The 16,630-nt window shown below is 43.4% G+C and overlaps 1 protein-coding gene and 1 non-coding gene across 12 annotated transcripts in view; both read right to left on the bottom strand.

The window, feature by feature from the left end:
* Nucleotides 1–1,817: 1,817 nt before the first annotated feature.
* CKAP5 (cytoskeleton associated protein 5) overlaps nucleotides 1,818–16,630 on the bottom strand; it is a 105,969-nt gene continuing 91,156 nt past the window's right edge. For all 11 annotated transcript variants that reach the window (XM_043516079.1, XM_043516076.1, XM_038406736.1 and 8 more), the window contains 12 exons: nucleotides 14,691–14,863; nucleotides 13,318–13,491; nucleotides 12,646–12,766; nucleotides 11,690–11,869; nucleotides 9,559–9,746; nucleotides 8,017–8,092; nucleotides 7,351–7,539; nucleotides 7,133–7,270; nucleotides 6,530–6,613; nucleotides 6,272–6,431; nucleotides 4,110–4,263; nucleotides 1,818–2,614 (listed from right to left, as the gene is read on the bottom strand). In XM_043516079.1, the coding sequence (XP_043372014.1) occupies nucleotides 4,199–4,263; nucleotides 6,272–6,431; nucleotides 6,530–6,613; nucleotides 7,133–7,270; nucleotides 7,351–7,539; nucleotides 8,017–8,092; nucleotides 9,559–9,746; nucleotides 11,690–11,869; nucleotides 12,646–12,766; nucleotides 13,318–13,491; nucleotides 14,691–14,863 (1,548 nt within the window). In that variant the 3' untranslated portion in view covers nucleotides 1,818–2,614; nucleotides 4,110–4,198. The remainder of the gene's footprint in view (nucleotides 2,615–4,109; nucleotides 4,264–6,271; nucleotides 6,432–6,529; nucleotides 6,614–7,132; nucleotides 7,271–7,350; nucleotides 7,540–8,016; nucleotides 8,093–9,558; nucleotides 9,747–11,689; nucleotides 11,870–12,645; nucleotides 12,767–13,317; nucleotides 13,492–14,690; nucleotides 14,864–16,630) is intronic.
* LOC119858143 lies at nucleotides 12,481–12,591 on the bottom strand. The gene has a single exon (XR_005293801.1). It is a non-coding gene; the product is annotated as a small nucleolar RNA SNORD67 (small nucleolar RNA).

Genomic DNA, 16,630 nt, shown 5'->3' on the forward strand with positions numbered 1-16,630 from the left:
CTTAGTCTAACAATAGGAAAATGAGGAAAAAAGACTAGTTTCATGTCTGGTATAGTTACTTTAAAGGCTGACTTGTTACACACTTGTTTTCAAAACAAAATTTAACTAATAGGATGGAAATATTGCAATAGGCTGATAAGTGTGTTTAATTCAACAGTCTAAATTTTACCTATCAAGTAATTCTTGGGCCAACCATACACCATTAGACAAGAATAAGCTATACTGCAGAAGCAACATTGGGCAAAAACCTTAGGTAATACTGGTTTCTACTATTGATACTTAATTGCTTCTGAACTTCCAAAATAACTTGAAATGTTAGGTTAGTGTTGTACAAGTTTACAGGCATTCCTTTTACTTCACTTACTACTGCACCAATTAGCAATTACAAACAAAGGATGCAGCATTTTACAACATATAGTAATGTAACAGCAGAATTCAGTCAGCTACTTTCAGAAACTTTGTGCAAAAGGCAAACCATAACCCAGAAAGTAACTGGCAATTTATCATTGCAACACAGCACTAATTGAGTGATAATAGTGGCTCCCATGCCAGCAAACTATCCAGCTAGACCCTTGTCAACACATAGCCCCCAGCTGCAAATTGTCCTGAGCACTCTGTCATACCCTTTTCAATGGAACAGAGCTAGGAGGCCACCCTATGCCTAGGAATTGTTTTCAGAAGAACTGGATAAAAAGCCTGGCAGGAATAGAATAGAGGTGGGAAGTGATTGACACCAGCTGGCCACTTACATAAGATGGGGATTCCTTCCATACTACACAGACCCACTACAGGCACCATATAGCAGGTTACTGCCCCACTAGAACTCCAGCCCTATCATTTCTGTAGAGAGAATTGCAGAAGTTGCAGTACAGAAGGTAATTTTTGAACTATATTCTTCAGAGATTCCTTAAAATTCGCCAAGATAGTTCATTGCCCGCCCTGGGGTAGGACACTGATGGCTTAGAGAATAGATCATGAAGCAGCAGCTTTTCAGGGAGCAGCAATGAACCTAGAAGCAGGAATATACTACAGAAACCCTCTGTGCATGAGGGTCCACAGGAACAGCTCAAAAACATTCTGGCAAGTCATATTCTATAACAAGTTAGCTGAAGACAACTATCCCATTAAATAGTAAGCAGATAATGCAACATGGGTCTCAATTTAACACCCAAGGATTTTTTTTTGGAAAGTAGTAGCCAGAGGGAATGTCCTCTTACTAATCACAACCAATGGCAACCATCTTCAAAAACTAGTATTACCACAGGACATGCAGACATTTTGATTTTAGCATGTCATCACCCTAAGCAGATTCTCATAATTGCAATGGTGGTTCTGTAGGCTGGGATCCACTTGGATCTGCACAGCTACCTGAGGGGGGGGGGGGGGGGAGAGAAAAATCACATGAGCTTGGACTCCTAGCTAGAGTATTTTGAACATGGGATGCCGCTTACCTATTCTGTAAGAACATTTCTATCCCTCAGTAACCTCTCTTGAAGGGGGCAAATGTGTCACTGCACTTCTTCATAATGGGAACTATGCTTACTCTTGGTACTGACTTCACAGGGGTCTGTAAATTGAAGTTGCTAGACATTTGTTAGTCTAAGTCAATTCCTTTCTGCTTCCTGATTGTTCTTAGGAAGAAGTTGAAAAGCAGCCATATTAACAGGAACAATAATTGCTGGTAGAAATAAAAGGCTGAAAAGTCCAGGGTTCCCTTCCATGAATAGTAGCAGCAGCAGCAGCTACAGGGCAGTCCATTGCTCTATCAGCTCAGCAGTACTCATTCACTAGCATCCAAGAATACACAGTGGCTACTATTCCCATGGACAGTCACTGCTGCTCTTACAGGGACTGGTAGAATTAATGCAAACTTTATTTACAAAAGAAGACACTGAAATTAGTTACTCCATGCCATGCGTCCATACAGAATCAACAGTTCAAGGATTACACGGAGAAGAATTCACAAAATTAAAAGTGAAACCACTAAAGAGCTTCTAAGAGTTAAGAGCTAGGAAAAGATCTTAAGACAATTTTACAAATAAAAAACCAAGTTATGAGAAGCTAGTCTGAGCAGGAGGACAGCTGTTTACAGGTCTGTACACTACACCTAATACACAGACAATCTTCTATTGTCAAGAGAGGCTCACTGAGAAGCAGAGTATGTACAAATACTTGTGCCACAATGACTCAGATCATCCCCCAAATCCACTGTATTATACATAAACCAATTTTGTATACACTAGGCCTAAATGAGGCCCCTTTAACTATGAAGACTTCTAGTTTAGTAAACTAAAGCTGAAGACAGCTAAGCAGCAGCCATGCTTGCACGCTCGCTCTCTCTCTCTCTCTCTCTCAAACAGCTTCATTTGCGACTGCTTTTTATTCTCTCCAGTCTTTTTTTCAAGTCATCAATATTGGCTGCTGAGGAAGAGGAAGAGGTGGTGGTTCCAATGCCAGAGGAGTGAGTCTGATTGGAGTCCAGGTCCAAATGCTGGTAGTGCTCCCGTGACTCACGGAGCTGAGAGAGCTTACTGTGCAGCATATCCGTGGAGGATGCAACTGTAGGGGTGGCTGGTTTGGAGAGCAGTGATGTCAATGGTGGTCTGTCTTCCTGCTATAGGGTGGGGAAAAGGAGATGTTATTTAAGACACTGGAGGGCAAAAGCTATGCAAGAAATCCACACCATAATGGATGGCTCCTCAACCTCACGGGGAACATGCTGAACAGAGGAAGAAAACGAGCAGTCCAACATTAGTACAGTGTATATATTCCAACTCCTCCATTTCCAGGACAGATATGTAAGCTATTGCCACAGTGCATTAGCTACTTGGAACCAGATGGTCACTATTTTATGATAGTGGTGACCCGAGTGAATTGCATGCTTCTCATGATCACTTGTATTAAGCACAAGTTTTCTGAATTACCTGTATGTGTGGCAAGTTTTCCACATTGCTTGGGCTTACCTACCTTAAAGCCTAAATCTTTGTTTACTCACACTTGTCACATTTGGTTATCGCTTTCTGCTTCTCATCTCAATTAACTAAAGGAGCCAAAGGTCTGCACTATTGAGTACTACTTAGGATCTAAAGCAAAGCCCATCCCCACACCATCGTCTCATTCTCTTCAGAGATGATAAAAATCAGTTCCCATTTCTTTGGGAAGGCCCACTGCGATCCTACTAGACTCCCACTATTTTTAAACTCTCAGTGTAGACAGAGGCTGCTCCCAGGTATGGCATCATGGAGGACAGAGTGAGGAATTCTGAAGTAACTGAGCAGAAAGAAAAAACTTGGAATTGCCCGACAGGATTCTTCTGCCATCAGATTCTTCAGAGTCAAGTCACTGCTCTCCTGGGAATCTGCAGCTTCAAAAGTCAGTGACAGTTGAGTTTACATCAGCACCACATGCCGTTTTGCACTCAGCAGTAAACTGATGTGCATGTCCTATTTTAAAAGGTCAGGGTAGCGTTGTACCTATATCTAGACCACCTAAGCCTTGTAGCTATTCCTGGAGTCACCAGTATGTCTAAAGTGGCTGGCAGTAACCATCTTTCAATGAGTAACTAAGATTCCCAAACAGAAAGCACTGGATGTATTGAAGGTTTGATCCATTCCACAGGTTCCTGGTGTAACGTACTGAGCACATTCAGCATTATTGCGGTCTCAAAATCCCATGTGCCCCAGCCACCCATTCATGCAGCTTTTAGTTGTTGCAGAGTGGAAGGGTACAGAAGTTTAGAAAACACAGTCACGTGACCCAGGAGAGAGCTTAATATAGGTATTACCCTTTAGAGGCCGTAACTAAAGGTAAGTCATTTAGCCTTTCCCTGAAACTAATCAGTTAGCTACCTGGCAAGAGAAGATACAACTCTGGAGTCTAGCAGCTAGTGGTGTCTACATCAGTGCAGCAGACAAAAGAGTTGAAGCACTAACAGAGTTTACTCAGCCAGGTAACCGCTTTAAAGCCATTTGCACCAGAAAAGATAACATGCAGTAGAACTCAGTGGGATCAGAGTTTGGGCACTGTACAGCAGATCTCCAAATGATTGGCCTTAGCCCAAGTGGGCCGCTTCCCTTGTGGAGTTTATAGGGGTCTTTAAAGTACAATACCTTTGCATTGTCAAGGCCACACGTTGCCTGAGGATTTTTAGCCTTTCCAGGTAGACTGAAGGCCCCACCTCCTCCCCAATTTGTGTTTCCTATGATGAAGACACTGTGTGGTGGAAGTGGGGAGACATGTTACCTCGCCCATGAGGAGAAATTCCTAGGAAAGGGAAAAAACACGTTTAAGGCCTCTTAGCCTCATGTGTATCCAACAGGACAATGTAGAAGCTTGAAGATACATCGGCCCATCATCTGTGCTCCTCTTGGAAATCCCATTAATCAATTATATTTACAGATAGCGCATTGGGTTTGAGAGGGTTGACAATGATTAGCCCATTTCTTGAAAAAAGTCAAGTCACCATAAGTGAGCAGCAAAGCAGCCCCAAAAGCCAACATGTTCTGGCCATTAATTGGAACAACTGAAGAGGCTATTGTAGGTCATGAGTAGCCATTAAAACCAAATGGTAAATTGACATTACATGCGGGAAAGGCTTTGAAGTTTATCCTTTGCGCTTCAGTGCAGCAAGCTGAGTTAGAGGAACACAGAGGACTGAGGTATTCCTCAATTGACCTAAACTCACCCAGGGTTCTTGTGCAGGAAGCTTAAGGGCACTGCTTCTCCCAGTTCCTCTTCATGTAATTGAGAGTGGTGAAAGAGCCTCCAAAGATCCCCTTTCCCTCTAGTCTCCACATATCAGACAGGCTTTATCAAATTAATGAAAAGAGCTGTCTCTCTTCATGGAATGGAGAAACTAAGAAAAGAGACTGAGGCAGAAAGTTGCCTTGGATCTTTAAAGTTGAGGGAGAGAGAGAGATACACACACACACGCGCGCATACACGCTCTCCACCCACAGGAAATAAATTAACTGAGTCCTGAAGTATTTTTTAGTCTTTAAATGAAGCAAAGCAATATGATGAATGCAGTTTGGAAGGCTACATTGCTGAGGTGCTAGCTAGCACCTCATCTTTTGACTATGCAGATTTTTCAAGGTGGGGACAGAAGTTAGTTCTGCATTACCAGCAGCATTTAGGAGGTTCTGAGAGACTCAGTCAATCCTACTGCCAAAGCTCGTGACTAATTACTTTGGGGGAAGGGGGAGGTAAGGGGAAAGACCGCAATGGGCTCAGTGTTGGATCTTCTAGGAGTAGAAGGACAAGCGTAGTATGTGCACCTTACTATAAGTAGCTATTCTACTGCTATTTTTCATGATTTCCTAATGGGATCTGTAGTTATTATACTGCATTTTCTTAATTACTGAGTGTGCTTACAGACACATTTCCGAGTTCCGTTCTACTGAAACACTTCACTGAGCAAGTTGAGACATCTGAAATTTACAATTTATAGGAGCAAGGATCTAGTAAACAAGACAGCCTGTTAAGCAGGCCTCTGTGGTGACAGCTCTGAATGGAGAACTGTGACTATCCCTTGGCTTCCTGGGACATTTACAGGATGACTTAACAGCTTACCTGATATAGACTGCTCCTATTAAGGGTTGCCAGACTATTTCTAGCCAAGACTGGGGATATTAGAAGAAAAGCTATATCTTATGTCTGCTGTGTTGATGTGAAATCTACGAAGTTTATGCCTTGCTTCAGTCTGACGGTTTCATGCAAAGATCCTATGATACTATTTTAGAGGCCCTAAAATAAGGAGAGAGAATTTTGCAGCTGACACACTGATGTCCTGATAGTATGCTTCACCAAGGAAGCCTAGCTTAGGATAAGGAGAACTTCAGAGTAAATTACTGCAACAAGAATCACTCAATTGCCAGGCCTTCAACATAGGACTCCAGCGCACTGCACCCCATTAGACAGAGTAAAAGTTTAATCTTCTTTTAGAGGGGCACTTCTCTAACCATGACCAGAAGATGTGCCCTGAAGTCCTTTCAAACCTTTACCTCTCTCTTTTCCCACCTGGTTTGGTAAGGTAACCATAGCATTCCGTTTGAGTGGCAAAGCATGAGTGGTCTTTGCAAGAGGTGCCATAGTGACTTCATGAATGTGCCACTAGTAAGCGCTCAGAGAATAAGGAGGTCATTTTGGCAGCCCATAAGGGTCTCAAACATAGTGGCACTTAAGGGGAGTAGCTACAGTTGCACCATTATAACTAAATTCAGCATGCCACATCGCCAGGCCAATTCACTTGTGTTGCCAAGAAGTTCTGTACCTGTAGATGAAGGAATGCGTCCTTTGCCCTCCCTTTCCATCTCAATGAGCCGGAGGCCTCGTTCCACGTAGCTCTGGAAGAACTGAGAGGAGTTTTTCAGGAAGGGCTCAATGTCTGCATCAGAATACTTCTTTTTGTATTCATACAGCTCTGCCAGACCCTGGGGAAGGAGGAAAGTTTTCATGCGTTACCCAAACTGCAGTAGACACATGAGGTGGTGTAACCTTTCCCTTCTTCCTATGATAAGAAAGCACTCACCTCTTTAGTGTTCTCCTTGGAGCCAATCTTCTTAAATATCTCTGCTAAAAAATCATTTACTTTGGCCTTTGAAGACTTTTCATCCTAAGAAAGAAATGGAGACTCCTGAACAAGATTTAAAGAGGCATCCCCAGAAAATTAGAGGTACTTAGCTAAACAATTTACAATATACTCAAGTGCCAAGAACCTACCAGCTGCCTGTGGAGCTTCAGGGACAGACACATACACACGACAACACAGGCTAGCTGGGTCCAAAGAACAGTCTTTTACAAGACAGGGGTTTATACAGATGTCAGGTACAGAGGATGACACATTGGACTAGAAATCTCATCTTGGGAGACCTGCATTTAAAGCCTGTTCTGGCCACAGTTAAAGTTTAGTAGACCAGCCATTATCAAAGCTCATGTTCAGCAAGCAAGAGGGGTACTTATTGAGTCTTAATGCATCTCAGAGGCACAGCATTAGAGGGACCAATTTCAGACACTGATCACATGTTTCAGTGGGCAACCCAACTTCATATCTGTCTGGAGCTAGTTAGGCACTTGTGTCTTGGAACAGTCCATTTGCCACCTCTCCCGCCACCGTTAACTTGATGTTACTTACTATACGAGAAGCCCCCTTTTCTGTCTCTTTATCAGTCTTGCTTCCAGTTTGGTCCATGGAGTGCTTCATTACTCGACACAGGTGAGCCTCCAGCTCAGATTCATTCTTGTTTTCTATCATTGTTAAATGGTCCAAGATCTGAGAAAGACAAAATAAAAGAACTTTAAAGATAGCTTGAGCATCTTAAATTAAAGCACATAGCTGATTTCTGCTCTAACCTTGGGCCCTTTCAGCTTGCACAGGGTGTGAAGCAGAGTCTTAAGTGTCCTTATGGGGAATTCACTTTTACACTGCTTCAGCTTCTCCTTGGGAAACACCTTCATGAAAATGTGGATGTCCAGCAGGATTCGATCCAGGTTGATGCTATTGATGGTTTCAGGAAGAAGCCGCACCATTCTCCACAGACACTGGAGAGAAAGAAAAGTTTATGAAACCACTGCTCAAGTCAGAGGGGATTTCCTGCTGCACGTTTTGCTATATCCAGGGTGTCAGTATCTGGAGCTAGATGCCCAAAAGAATAAGTGCTGCTGTTGATTCCATTACCATTAGCAGGAGATTGACTGAGTTATTAGTATATGTATACTACCATGAGCTTCACACAATACTCTGGCCCTGCTGGATGCTTCTAATCTCATTAAGGGTATGTCTAACCTAGGATAAGGAGTGTTTAACACATCAAACATTTTAACTAGAATCTTAGTGTAGATGGGGCAAGTTATATCTTAACGTATTATGTCTAGACTAGGTGCTAGAGTAGCACTTAAAGTTATGTTCACCAACTTGGTCTTAAAGCACCTTGTTTCTGTTGGAACCAACAGCGTGGATTAGGAACAGACACTTCAGAGAAGGACCAAGTGAGTACACAATCCCCATTATAGGCTCACCTTCATGACAAGCTCCGAGAACTTGGGAGAGCTGGCTGTTGCTAGCAGACTGTCTTGGAGCAGAACAAGCAGGGCACTGGACAGAACAAGTAGCATTAGATGGACAAATGCTATAAAGGAAGTGGAATAGCACAGCCCCACTGAACACCATACCAGGGGCTACAGACTACAACTAGTTCAACTTTCACACAATGCTCTGCACCTCCTTCCTGGCCCCAATATCTTACTATCACTCCATAAAAATGGAGAACTGAATCTCTGCAGGACATACCATGTCAATACTGGTCAACTGACAGTCCAATGACATAGGACTACAAGTTTAGGTTGTAGAATGGTTCATCGTAAAACTTTACCCCAGAGGTGGGCAAACTATGGCCCGTGGGCCACATCTGGCCCGCTGGACCCTCCTGCCTGGCTCTTGAGCTCCCGCCCCCTCCCCTTTTGTCCCCCCTCCCCTGCAGACTCAGCTTGCCATGCCACCAGCGCTCTAGGTGGCAGAGCTGCAAGCTCCTGACAGGCAGTGTAGCTGCGAGAGCCGCTGGCCTGCCCCAGTGCTCTAGACTGCGCAGTAGCGCAGCTGCCAGTCCTGGTGCTCTGAGCAGCATGGTAAGGGGACGGGGAGGAGGAGGGTTGGACAAGGGGCAGGGAGTCCCGGGGGGGCAGCTGGGGACAGGGACCCACACCTATCCAACCGCTCCCTGGGGGCCTGTCAGGGTACGGGGGTGGGATAGAGGGTGAGGGGGGGACAGTTAGGAGCAGGGAGTCCCAGGAGGGGACGGTCAGGGGACAAGGAGCAGGGGGGCGGGAGGGTTGGAGGTTCTGGGGTGGGGGGCAGTCAGGGGGCAGGAACTGAGAGGGGGCACAGCCTTCCCTACCCGGCCCTCATACAGTTTCGCAACCCCGATGTGGCCCTTGGGCCAAAAAGTTTGCCCACTCCTGCTTTACGCCAATGATATAGATTGGATAGTGATTTAGTTATGTTATAACTGTGCCCCTTTAGATACATCTATACAGCAGCTGAGAGCATGCTTCCCAGCAAGCATAGAGACCCTCTCAGGCTCTGCTTGAGCTAGCATGCACAAACAGCAGCATGTCTGTAGCAGTACAGGTGGCAACTCAAGCTAGCCACCCAAGTATGTACCCAAGGGAATCAGGCAGGTTTGTATTCAGGTGGCTAGTCTGAGGGGCTGTAGCCACACTGCTATTTTTAGCATGGCTACCTGCACTGGGAAGCATGCTCCCAGCTACTACGTAGACATTTCCTTAGATTCAGGGCCAGAAGCTAAAGTTACTGTCCTGATATGCTTGTTTTTTCAGTAGCCAGCTGAACTGTTCTACAGCCAGCTTTGCTCACCACTTTAGTTGACAGGCCATTGTCTTGCAAGAGGACTCAATGAGACAGTGACTAACAAATGGTAAGGGCAGACTAGAAAGCCATGTTCTCTGAAATCACATACACGAACAGTGAAGTGGTATATCATCTGTGGTACAAGAGAGAGAAAGAACTTGTGTCTTCTCTGATTCTAGCAAAGACTAACTTACCTCAAGATGTTAGTCTGGTCAGACTTCTCCAGAACCTTCACCACCAAAAGGTTGACTGATCGGATGACCTGCTGCCCTTCCTCGAGATCTTCAACCCGTGAATCCAGCATTAATGTAATGAGGCCATGCATTAAGTCTTTTAGCACTCCTGTGGAGGCCTCCCGGGCCAGGCTCTCCATCTGGAATAGCTGTCGATAAAAGCCAGGATTAGAAATTTCTTTAGCATGCATCATTTAGTTTTGGGACTCATCTGGGATTCTACTTGCAACTCCCTCTTTAAATATGCACCTCCTTCATAAAGTGTTTATATATTCTATTAAAACGTATGGGAAGAACATTAAGGTTCTTCCTCATTAAGGAGTTAAGCATTTAAAGGCAGAAAATACTGAAGTTAAGGTGTACATGTAAATGTTAGTTGGTTTTATTTTGAAAACCGAATATGTAAAAATGGTTTCTTATCCCACAAAGATCTATTCCCCATGTGTGTATTGGTCAGAGCTACTGATTTCAGTGACTAAAATGGAGATTGACTACATTTCCTAATCTTGGTCCTCCTGAGCCAACCCAGCTCAGAGGGAGAAGCAAGATTCTACTGCTTCATTTGTGTCAAGAATGGTTAAAATAAAGCAACCCTATTACCTGTGCAAACCCATGGGGGAAAAAAATGAGGTTGCACTAGACAGAGGAGCTAATTTGACTTGCAGACCTTTATTGTTGGTGGCGATGCAAGAAACTGACATACAGCACCAACTAAGATAGAACTGCATTTTCATTGTGTTTCCTTATGTATATGCATTGAGACTTATTACATTATTTTTTCAGATACTGCAATATGTTATTTTTCCTTCAACCTTAGATACACATGAAGCATTACCATGCATGCCAGGGAATCTAAAAAAAAAAAAAGTCATAGGTGGGCCTAGTACCAACACTTAAGGTGTCCCAATACTTCCAGCTATAAGACCTTGTTTTCAGTTGCACCTTTGCCAAATTGTACCTGTTTTGGCTGAAGTTTTCCATACCAGCTATCTGCCTCAAGTTAATGGGTTTGGATGGGGGAAAAACAAAAAAAACCTAGTGATCATAATGCATATACACAAGATAGCTGAATTAAGATAGCACAGTCTCTTCCTCCTCCACCATACACTGAAGTCAGGCAGACCTATACAACTCCGCCTTCTTTCATTTAGGATGTTTGGAAGGTTGTTTAACATACAGACTGTACCGAACCTCATGCTCTAGTTCAGCCACAAGTTACTGGGCTTGATGTGCAAATTCTACATTCTGTGTTATGCAGGAAGTCAGACTAAATCATAATAGTCATTTCTGGCCTTAAAAATGCTGAAACAAAAATACATTTCCTAATCCCCTGACTAGGGATTCTACAAGCCATTTCCAACAGTCAATGGTACTTCCGTTAGGTAAGGCCTCATCCCTGCTCAATTTCAGCACTAGAGTTGTTCAGGGTGGTCACGAGCCCTTAAAACAGGGAAAGTCTTTCCCCCATGTCACTGCTTCATTTCAGATAGCTGTGCCATGTTAGAAAGTTTAAAAAAAAAAAGTTATCCTCCGACAGAAACAAAGTCTAGAAACTTTCAGCAACTGAAGACAAACAACCCAAATTATAGCAATCACTAACCTGTCAGCCACGGTATTCGTGACAGAATGAAAGTTCCCCATTCAACAACATCTCATGTATAATGTTTGAAATGGGCTACCATTTATCAGCAAGCTTTATAAAATAATGAGGGTACATATGTTCTGTACAGCCCTAGACACAAAGCTCAATCTATACATCACACCAACTCATCCAGAGGGTGTGTCTCACTATATTTCTCTTTGGAATAAGATTCTCTAACCCTTATTGTCCCAGGATGCTTGCAGCCAATCTGAGCATTGGCTGGAGAAAGATATGAAGCACTCACTCCCCCTATGCCTAATGTACTTTGTATCAAATTTGATTTCCTGCACAGGGCTGTTTCTAGACTAGCCCAAATGTGCCATTTTAGAGAATAGCTAGAAAGAAGCCTTCTTAAACAACATTTACTAGAAGGCAAGACCTGTGCAGGACATATTCTCATCTCCACCCATCCATTTGTACAAGGCTTGTTCCCTTTCCTCCCTGTCTTACCGAGATCATGTTCCCGATGATGCAGCTGTAGAGCTTGACTATCTCATCCTTGTCCAATTTCTCATCTGCCATGTGTGTGTTGTAGATCAGTCGGAGCTGCATGAATGTAGCTATTAGGAACTGGTCAATGTGGCCAGACATGGCTTCTGCTTTGTCCTCCTGTCTGAGGACCTCATCAATCTAAGAGCAAAACACCCAAGACACATTAAAGTTGATCCTCTGCAAACAGTACAGGAAGAACATTTAACTTTGCTTCCCCCATACTTACTATTCCATTAGTCAAGACACCTGCTTTCTAAAACTTCATCGAAAAATTAGTGACTTTGCACTTCAACTAATCCAGTACATTCAGTGGCATTAGTGATTCCTTGATCAGCTAAGACTTTTATCCTGTACTCAAGGAACTCGCACAAAATTTTGAGTGTACAAGAGCTTATATTATGGATTCTGTAATTATCGGTCTTGTGTAGTTTTCTGGGCATGGTGCTCCCTAACAGAATGGTTCAAGGGTTATAAGTCAGGGCATGCAACTCCTATACTTGGGATTTGCAAGACAATTTCATCAAAAACCAACTCTCCTCGGCATAACATGGAGGTGAGACATCTAGTAACCTGAACTTATGTCACGGTAAAAGCAAAGTTGAAATAGGAAGAGTCTTAAGACACCACCATCTCATCATCACTGACAGCTGTCACCAGCTCAGAGCTGGAGTCTATAGGATGATCTAGTACAAGTTCCCACCTACAGAACATGTCCTACATTCTGTCTGATGGAAAACTGCTATGAAATTAGCGAGTCAGATGGCCCCTGTGCACTTGGCTTTGTCATCAGCGACATTCTGAATGGTGCCCACATCACCTGATACGGCAACACCACCAATGTGCAACTCATCACTCTCGCAGACTACCGGCCTTAGCTCAATGCAGTGTAGCTGCCAACTAAAAGTTTCACTTACCTGTGCCAGAGCCTGGATACTAGTATTTATGTCACCACTGGCTACCTGGGAGATGACAAAGTTGATGGTGGAAGCTGTATTACTGTGCATGTCATCAAAGTGTGGAGACACAGCACGGATCCTAGACAGTTGGGAAGGGAAAGGTCTTATGACTCTCCATGAAAAAATAGTTCCAAACTGAACTTCACTGGTGCCTTCCAGTTAGATCTCAAAGACACAAAGCAGGATTCATCCTCACAGACATCCCTGTGAGGAGAGTTTCATTCTCATTTACAGAGGGAAAAGAGATGTTCACTGATGTGACAATCACAGAAGCCACCTGGGACAGAACTAAGTACACCCTAATCTCACTCAGACCACCTGTTACCCATGAGACCAGGGTTCCTTTTCCTCTGTGTGGTAAGCTCATGGGTAGCCCCCCTTCAGCATCTCTCTCCCTCAGATAATGAATTTTTTATTACAGCCTACCAACACACCTCTTCTCACTCATATCCCATAGCCTAACCATCAACAGACCACTACCTTGATTGTCTGACTTTTCACACTAATGTAGGTCTTAACTTCTTGAACAAAGCCTTACTTACACATGCTAGTGTCTATATGCACCTGCTCAGGATAGTTCCAGACAGTTTCAATTGGCTTTCACCTAAGCAGGAGTACATCTAAACTCACTTGGGTTCCGGGATCAGGACTGGCTCAAAGATGTCATCTAGTTTGTGCTGTACAAGTGCTGGCATCTCGCATCGAACTGTGCCATTGTCATTCTCAATTTCATCTAGATCCAGCTGGAATTCCCGTGGAACTGTATGTGTTGTCTCAGAATGGCCACTCATGTTGCGGGCTTGGCTATGGAAACCAGAAGAAAGCTGTTCGTGTCTATACACAGAAGATGGCATGGTAACACTAACATCCAGTGGTAGTCCTAAGCTCTCATATCAACATTGTGATTTTGCAGATCTGATTTTATTCAATCCTCTAATTGAGCCCTTTACAGTTCCCCCAGCTATTAGCAGTAAAGACTTATGCAAACCAGGAGAGTAGCTGCCAATTACTTGCTTTCATAGTTCACTTGCTGGTTATCCCTACAGCTCACTATAAGCCACACTGCAGTTGTGACAGGCATGCACGGCTCTGCCTATGACTGAGATCCAGCACCAAAGAGGACATTGATGGGACATCTTATTGAAGCTCAGGTCTTCTCGCTCATGGCTAAGGGAAGGTACACTAACTGAAACAGTAACCTGACAAGCCAGTCAGCATCCAGGACTCCCCTAGGGTCCTGAGACACTTGCATGTTAGAGATTAGATTCCCGTTAGGTGGAACATTCTGTTATAGAAGTTTCACCAGGGGCCTTTTCTCCAAAAATCAGAATGATCTAAAATACATTGACATGTGGTGCAAGGTATAGTTACTAAGCTTTGTTTGTGGTATGGGTATCTCCAAGCTCCGAGATTCAAAATACTCATCCAGCTGGCCTCTGTACACTGGCCCTATCAAATTAAGAATGGATTCCAATCAATACCAAGTTTAATGCAACACATGGGAATGAATTCTAATATTTCCAGCAGCTGCCCAGCATGGAATTGCCATGTCTGCTAGCAGTTTGGGTTGCTCTTGGTAGAGGCCCTCTATTCTTGTAATTTTAGTCTATGTATTTGTAAATAACGTAGAACTGGCCAGCATAGAAGTCAGTCACTCTCAGAGGGAATGATTAAGGCAGAAGTTAGAAAGATACAAGAGCCCTGCTACCAAGGAGTTAGTGGACAGTACTTACATCCTGTAAGTGCGATACATAATTCTGTCCATGGAGAAGCAATGAAAGAAGGCACAAGACCATTTAGAAAGGATTCAAGAAGCAGACAGACAAGACAAGACAAAACAATGAAGAGAGATTCAAACATTTTTGTTTTACAATATTTGCCCAGACAGACAGTTTTCAGAACATGCAAAGAATGACTACAAGAACTAAGGTAACACTGCAGAACACGTTCTTAGCACATACACTGCAGAAGCCATAGAAGATCATAACCTTTTCATTACATACTTGAGTTTGGAAGACATGTCCTCAGCTGGTCCCTTCCTCAGCACACTAGCATTAGCATTTGTGCTCTGAGCACGCTGAGGTTTCTCTTCTGCCTGCCTTGCTGGAGCAGCAGCGGGTCTCTTAGCAGCCCGTTTTATTCTCTCCTCCAGCATGCTCATGTCTTTCTCAGAAAGCTGTGAGAGAAAGACAACTCTTCAGTTCAGTCTGCAAACTCTGCACATGTTTTAGGAATTGCAGCTGCCACCTAGGATATACACAGTCCTACTCTATTCATATGAAGTTACATATGAAGCTATGGGATAAAAAGAGAGGTCAACATTTAGCCTCCTTCCTCTGGGGAAGCAACCAGACCATCAACCTAAGGCCCTGAATATGACTAACCTTGGAATGGTTAGAATCTATTGGAAGTGTCCTCCAGATTCTAAGGTCTTCATGGTTGAGAAATTACAGCTAGTAGTTCTAGTATATGGAGTATTAAGTTTTAGCAAAGGGTACCCCTGCAAGACAAGGTGGAGAATAATAAAAGCATTCAAGACCCCAAGCAGAAGTACAGGCAGTGCTGACACCTTCCTATAAAGAAAAGAGGTGCCCTCTTAACCTCTTCACTGCAACCTCTCCAAGGTATCAAGTGTGAAATAATCCAAGCTGAGGCTACATTAAAGAAGCTGGGCTCCCATATCTTCTAGTGAGAAGAGGTAAAATTTATAAACTTATTGAAAGGATTCAGGAAAAGAGGTTACCTCCTGGGAACTATAATCTGATTGACTGTTGCCTCTGCATATTCACACTTGTCAGATGTGCTCTGCACCCTACTAAGCTTTGGGACCCTTCTAGAAATGCAGGGCCTTTTGGGATTACACAAGCAGCCATCTTGGGGCATTGACCATGCAAAGCTGGTTATAAAAGGCTGGAAAATCCAGCTACTTCAGTTCTTTCTGCTAAACCTTGGTGTTCTGAGAAAAGAACTTTTGAGAAAGAACAGGTGACTGGAAGATTGAGCGTTGCTTCTGCACAGTCGCACTAACTACTCATTCTGATGAGTAGTCCAAAACACTAATGGACAAGCAAGAGGAAGGAAAATAAGAGAACTCTGGTGGGACTTAGTGGTAGGGATATATTACTGACCATCTGACCAGGATGGCGATAGTGACTGTGACATGCTCAGGGAGATTAGAGAGGCTATCAAAATTAAAAAATACACTCAATAATAATAAGGGGCGATTTCAATTATCCCCATATTGTCTGGGTTCATGTCACCTCAGGATGGGATGCAGAGAAAGTTTCTTGACACCTTAAAATGACTGCTTCTTGGAGCAGCTGGTCCTGGAACCCACCAGACGAGAGGCAAGTCTTGATTTAGTCCTAAGTGGAGCACAGGATCTGGTCCAAGAGGTGAATATAGCCGACCACTGGGTAATAGTGACCATAATATCATTAAATTTGATATCCCTGTGGCAGGAAAAACACCACAGTGGCCCAACACTGTAGCATTTAATTTCAGAAAGGGGAACTACACAAAAATGAGGAGGTTAAACAGAAATTAAAGGGTACAGCGCCAAAAGTGAAATCTCTGCATGCTGCGTGGAAATTTTTTAAGGACACCATAATAGCGGCTCAACTTAAATGTATACCCCAAATTAAAAAACTTAGTAAGAACCAAAAAAGAGCCATTGTGGCTAAACAAAGTAAAAGAAGCAGTAAGAGGGCATCCTTTAAAAAGTGGAAGTTAAATCCTAGTGAAGAAAATAGAAAGGAGCACAAACACTGGCAAATGAAGTGTAAAAATACAATTAGGAAAGCCAAAAAAGAATTTGAGGAACAGTTAGCCAAAGACTCAATGGACGATGGAGGTGCTAAAGGAGCACTCAAGGACGATAAGGCCATTGCAAAGAAACTAAATTAATTATTTGCATCTGTCTTCATAGGCTGAAGATGTGAGA

Source organism: Dermochelys coriacea, chromosome 6, assembly GCF_009764565.3.
Source record: "Dermochelys coriacea isolate rDerCor1 chromosome 6, rDerCor1.pri.v4, whole genome shotgun sequence".
Classification (NCBI taxonomy): domain Eukaryota; kingdom Metazoa; phylum Chordata; order Testudines; family Dermochelyidae; genus Dermochelys; species Dermochelys coriacea.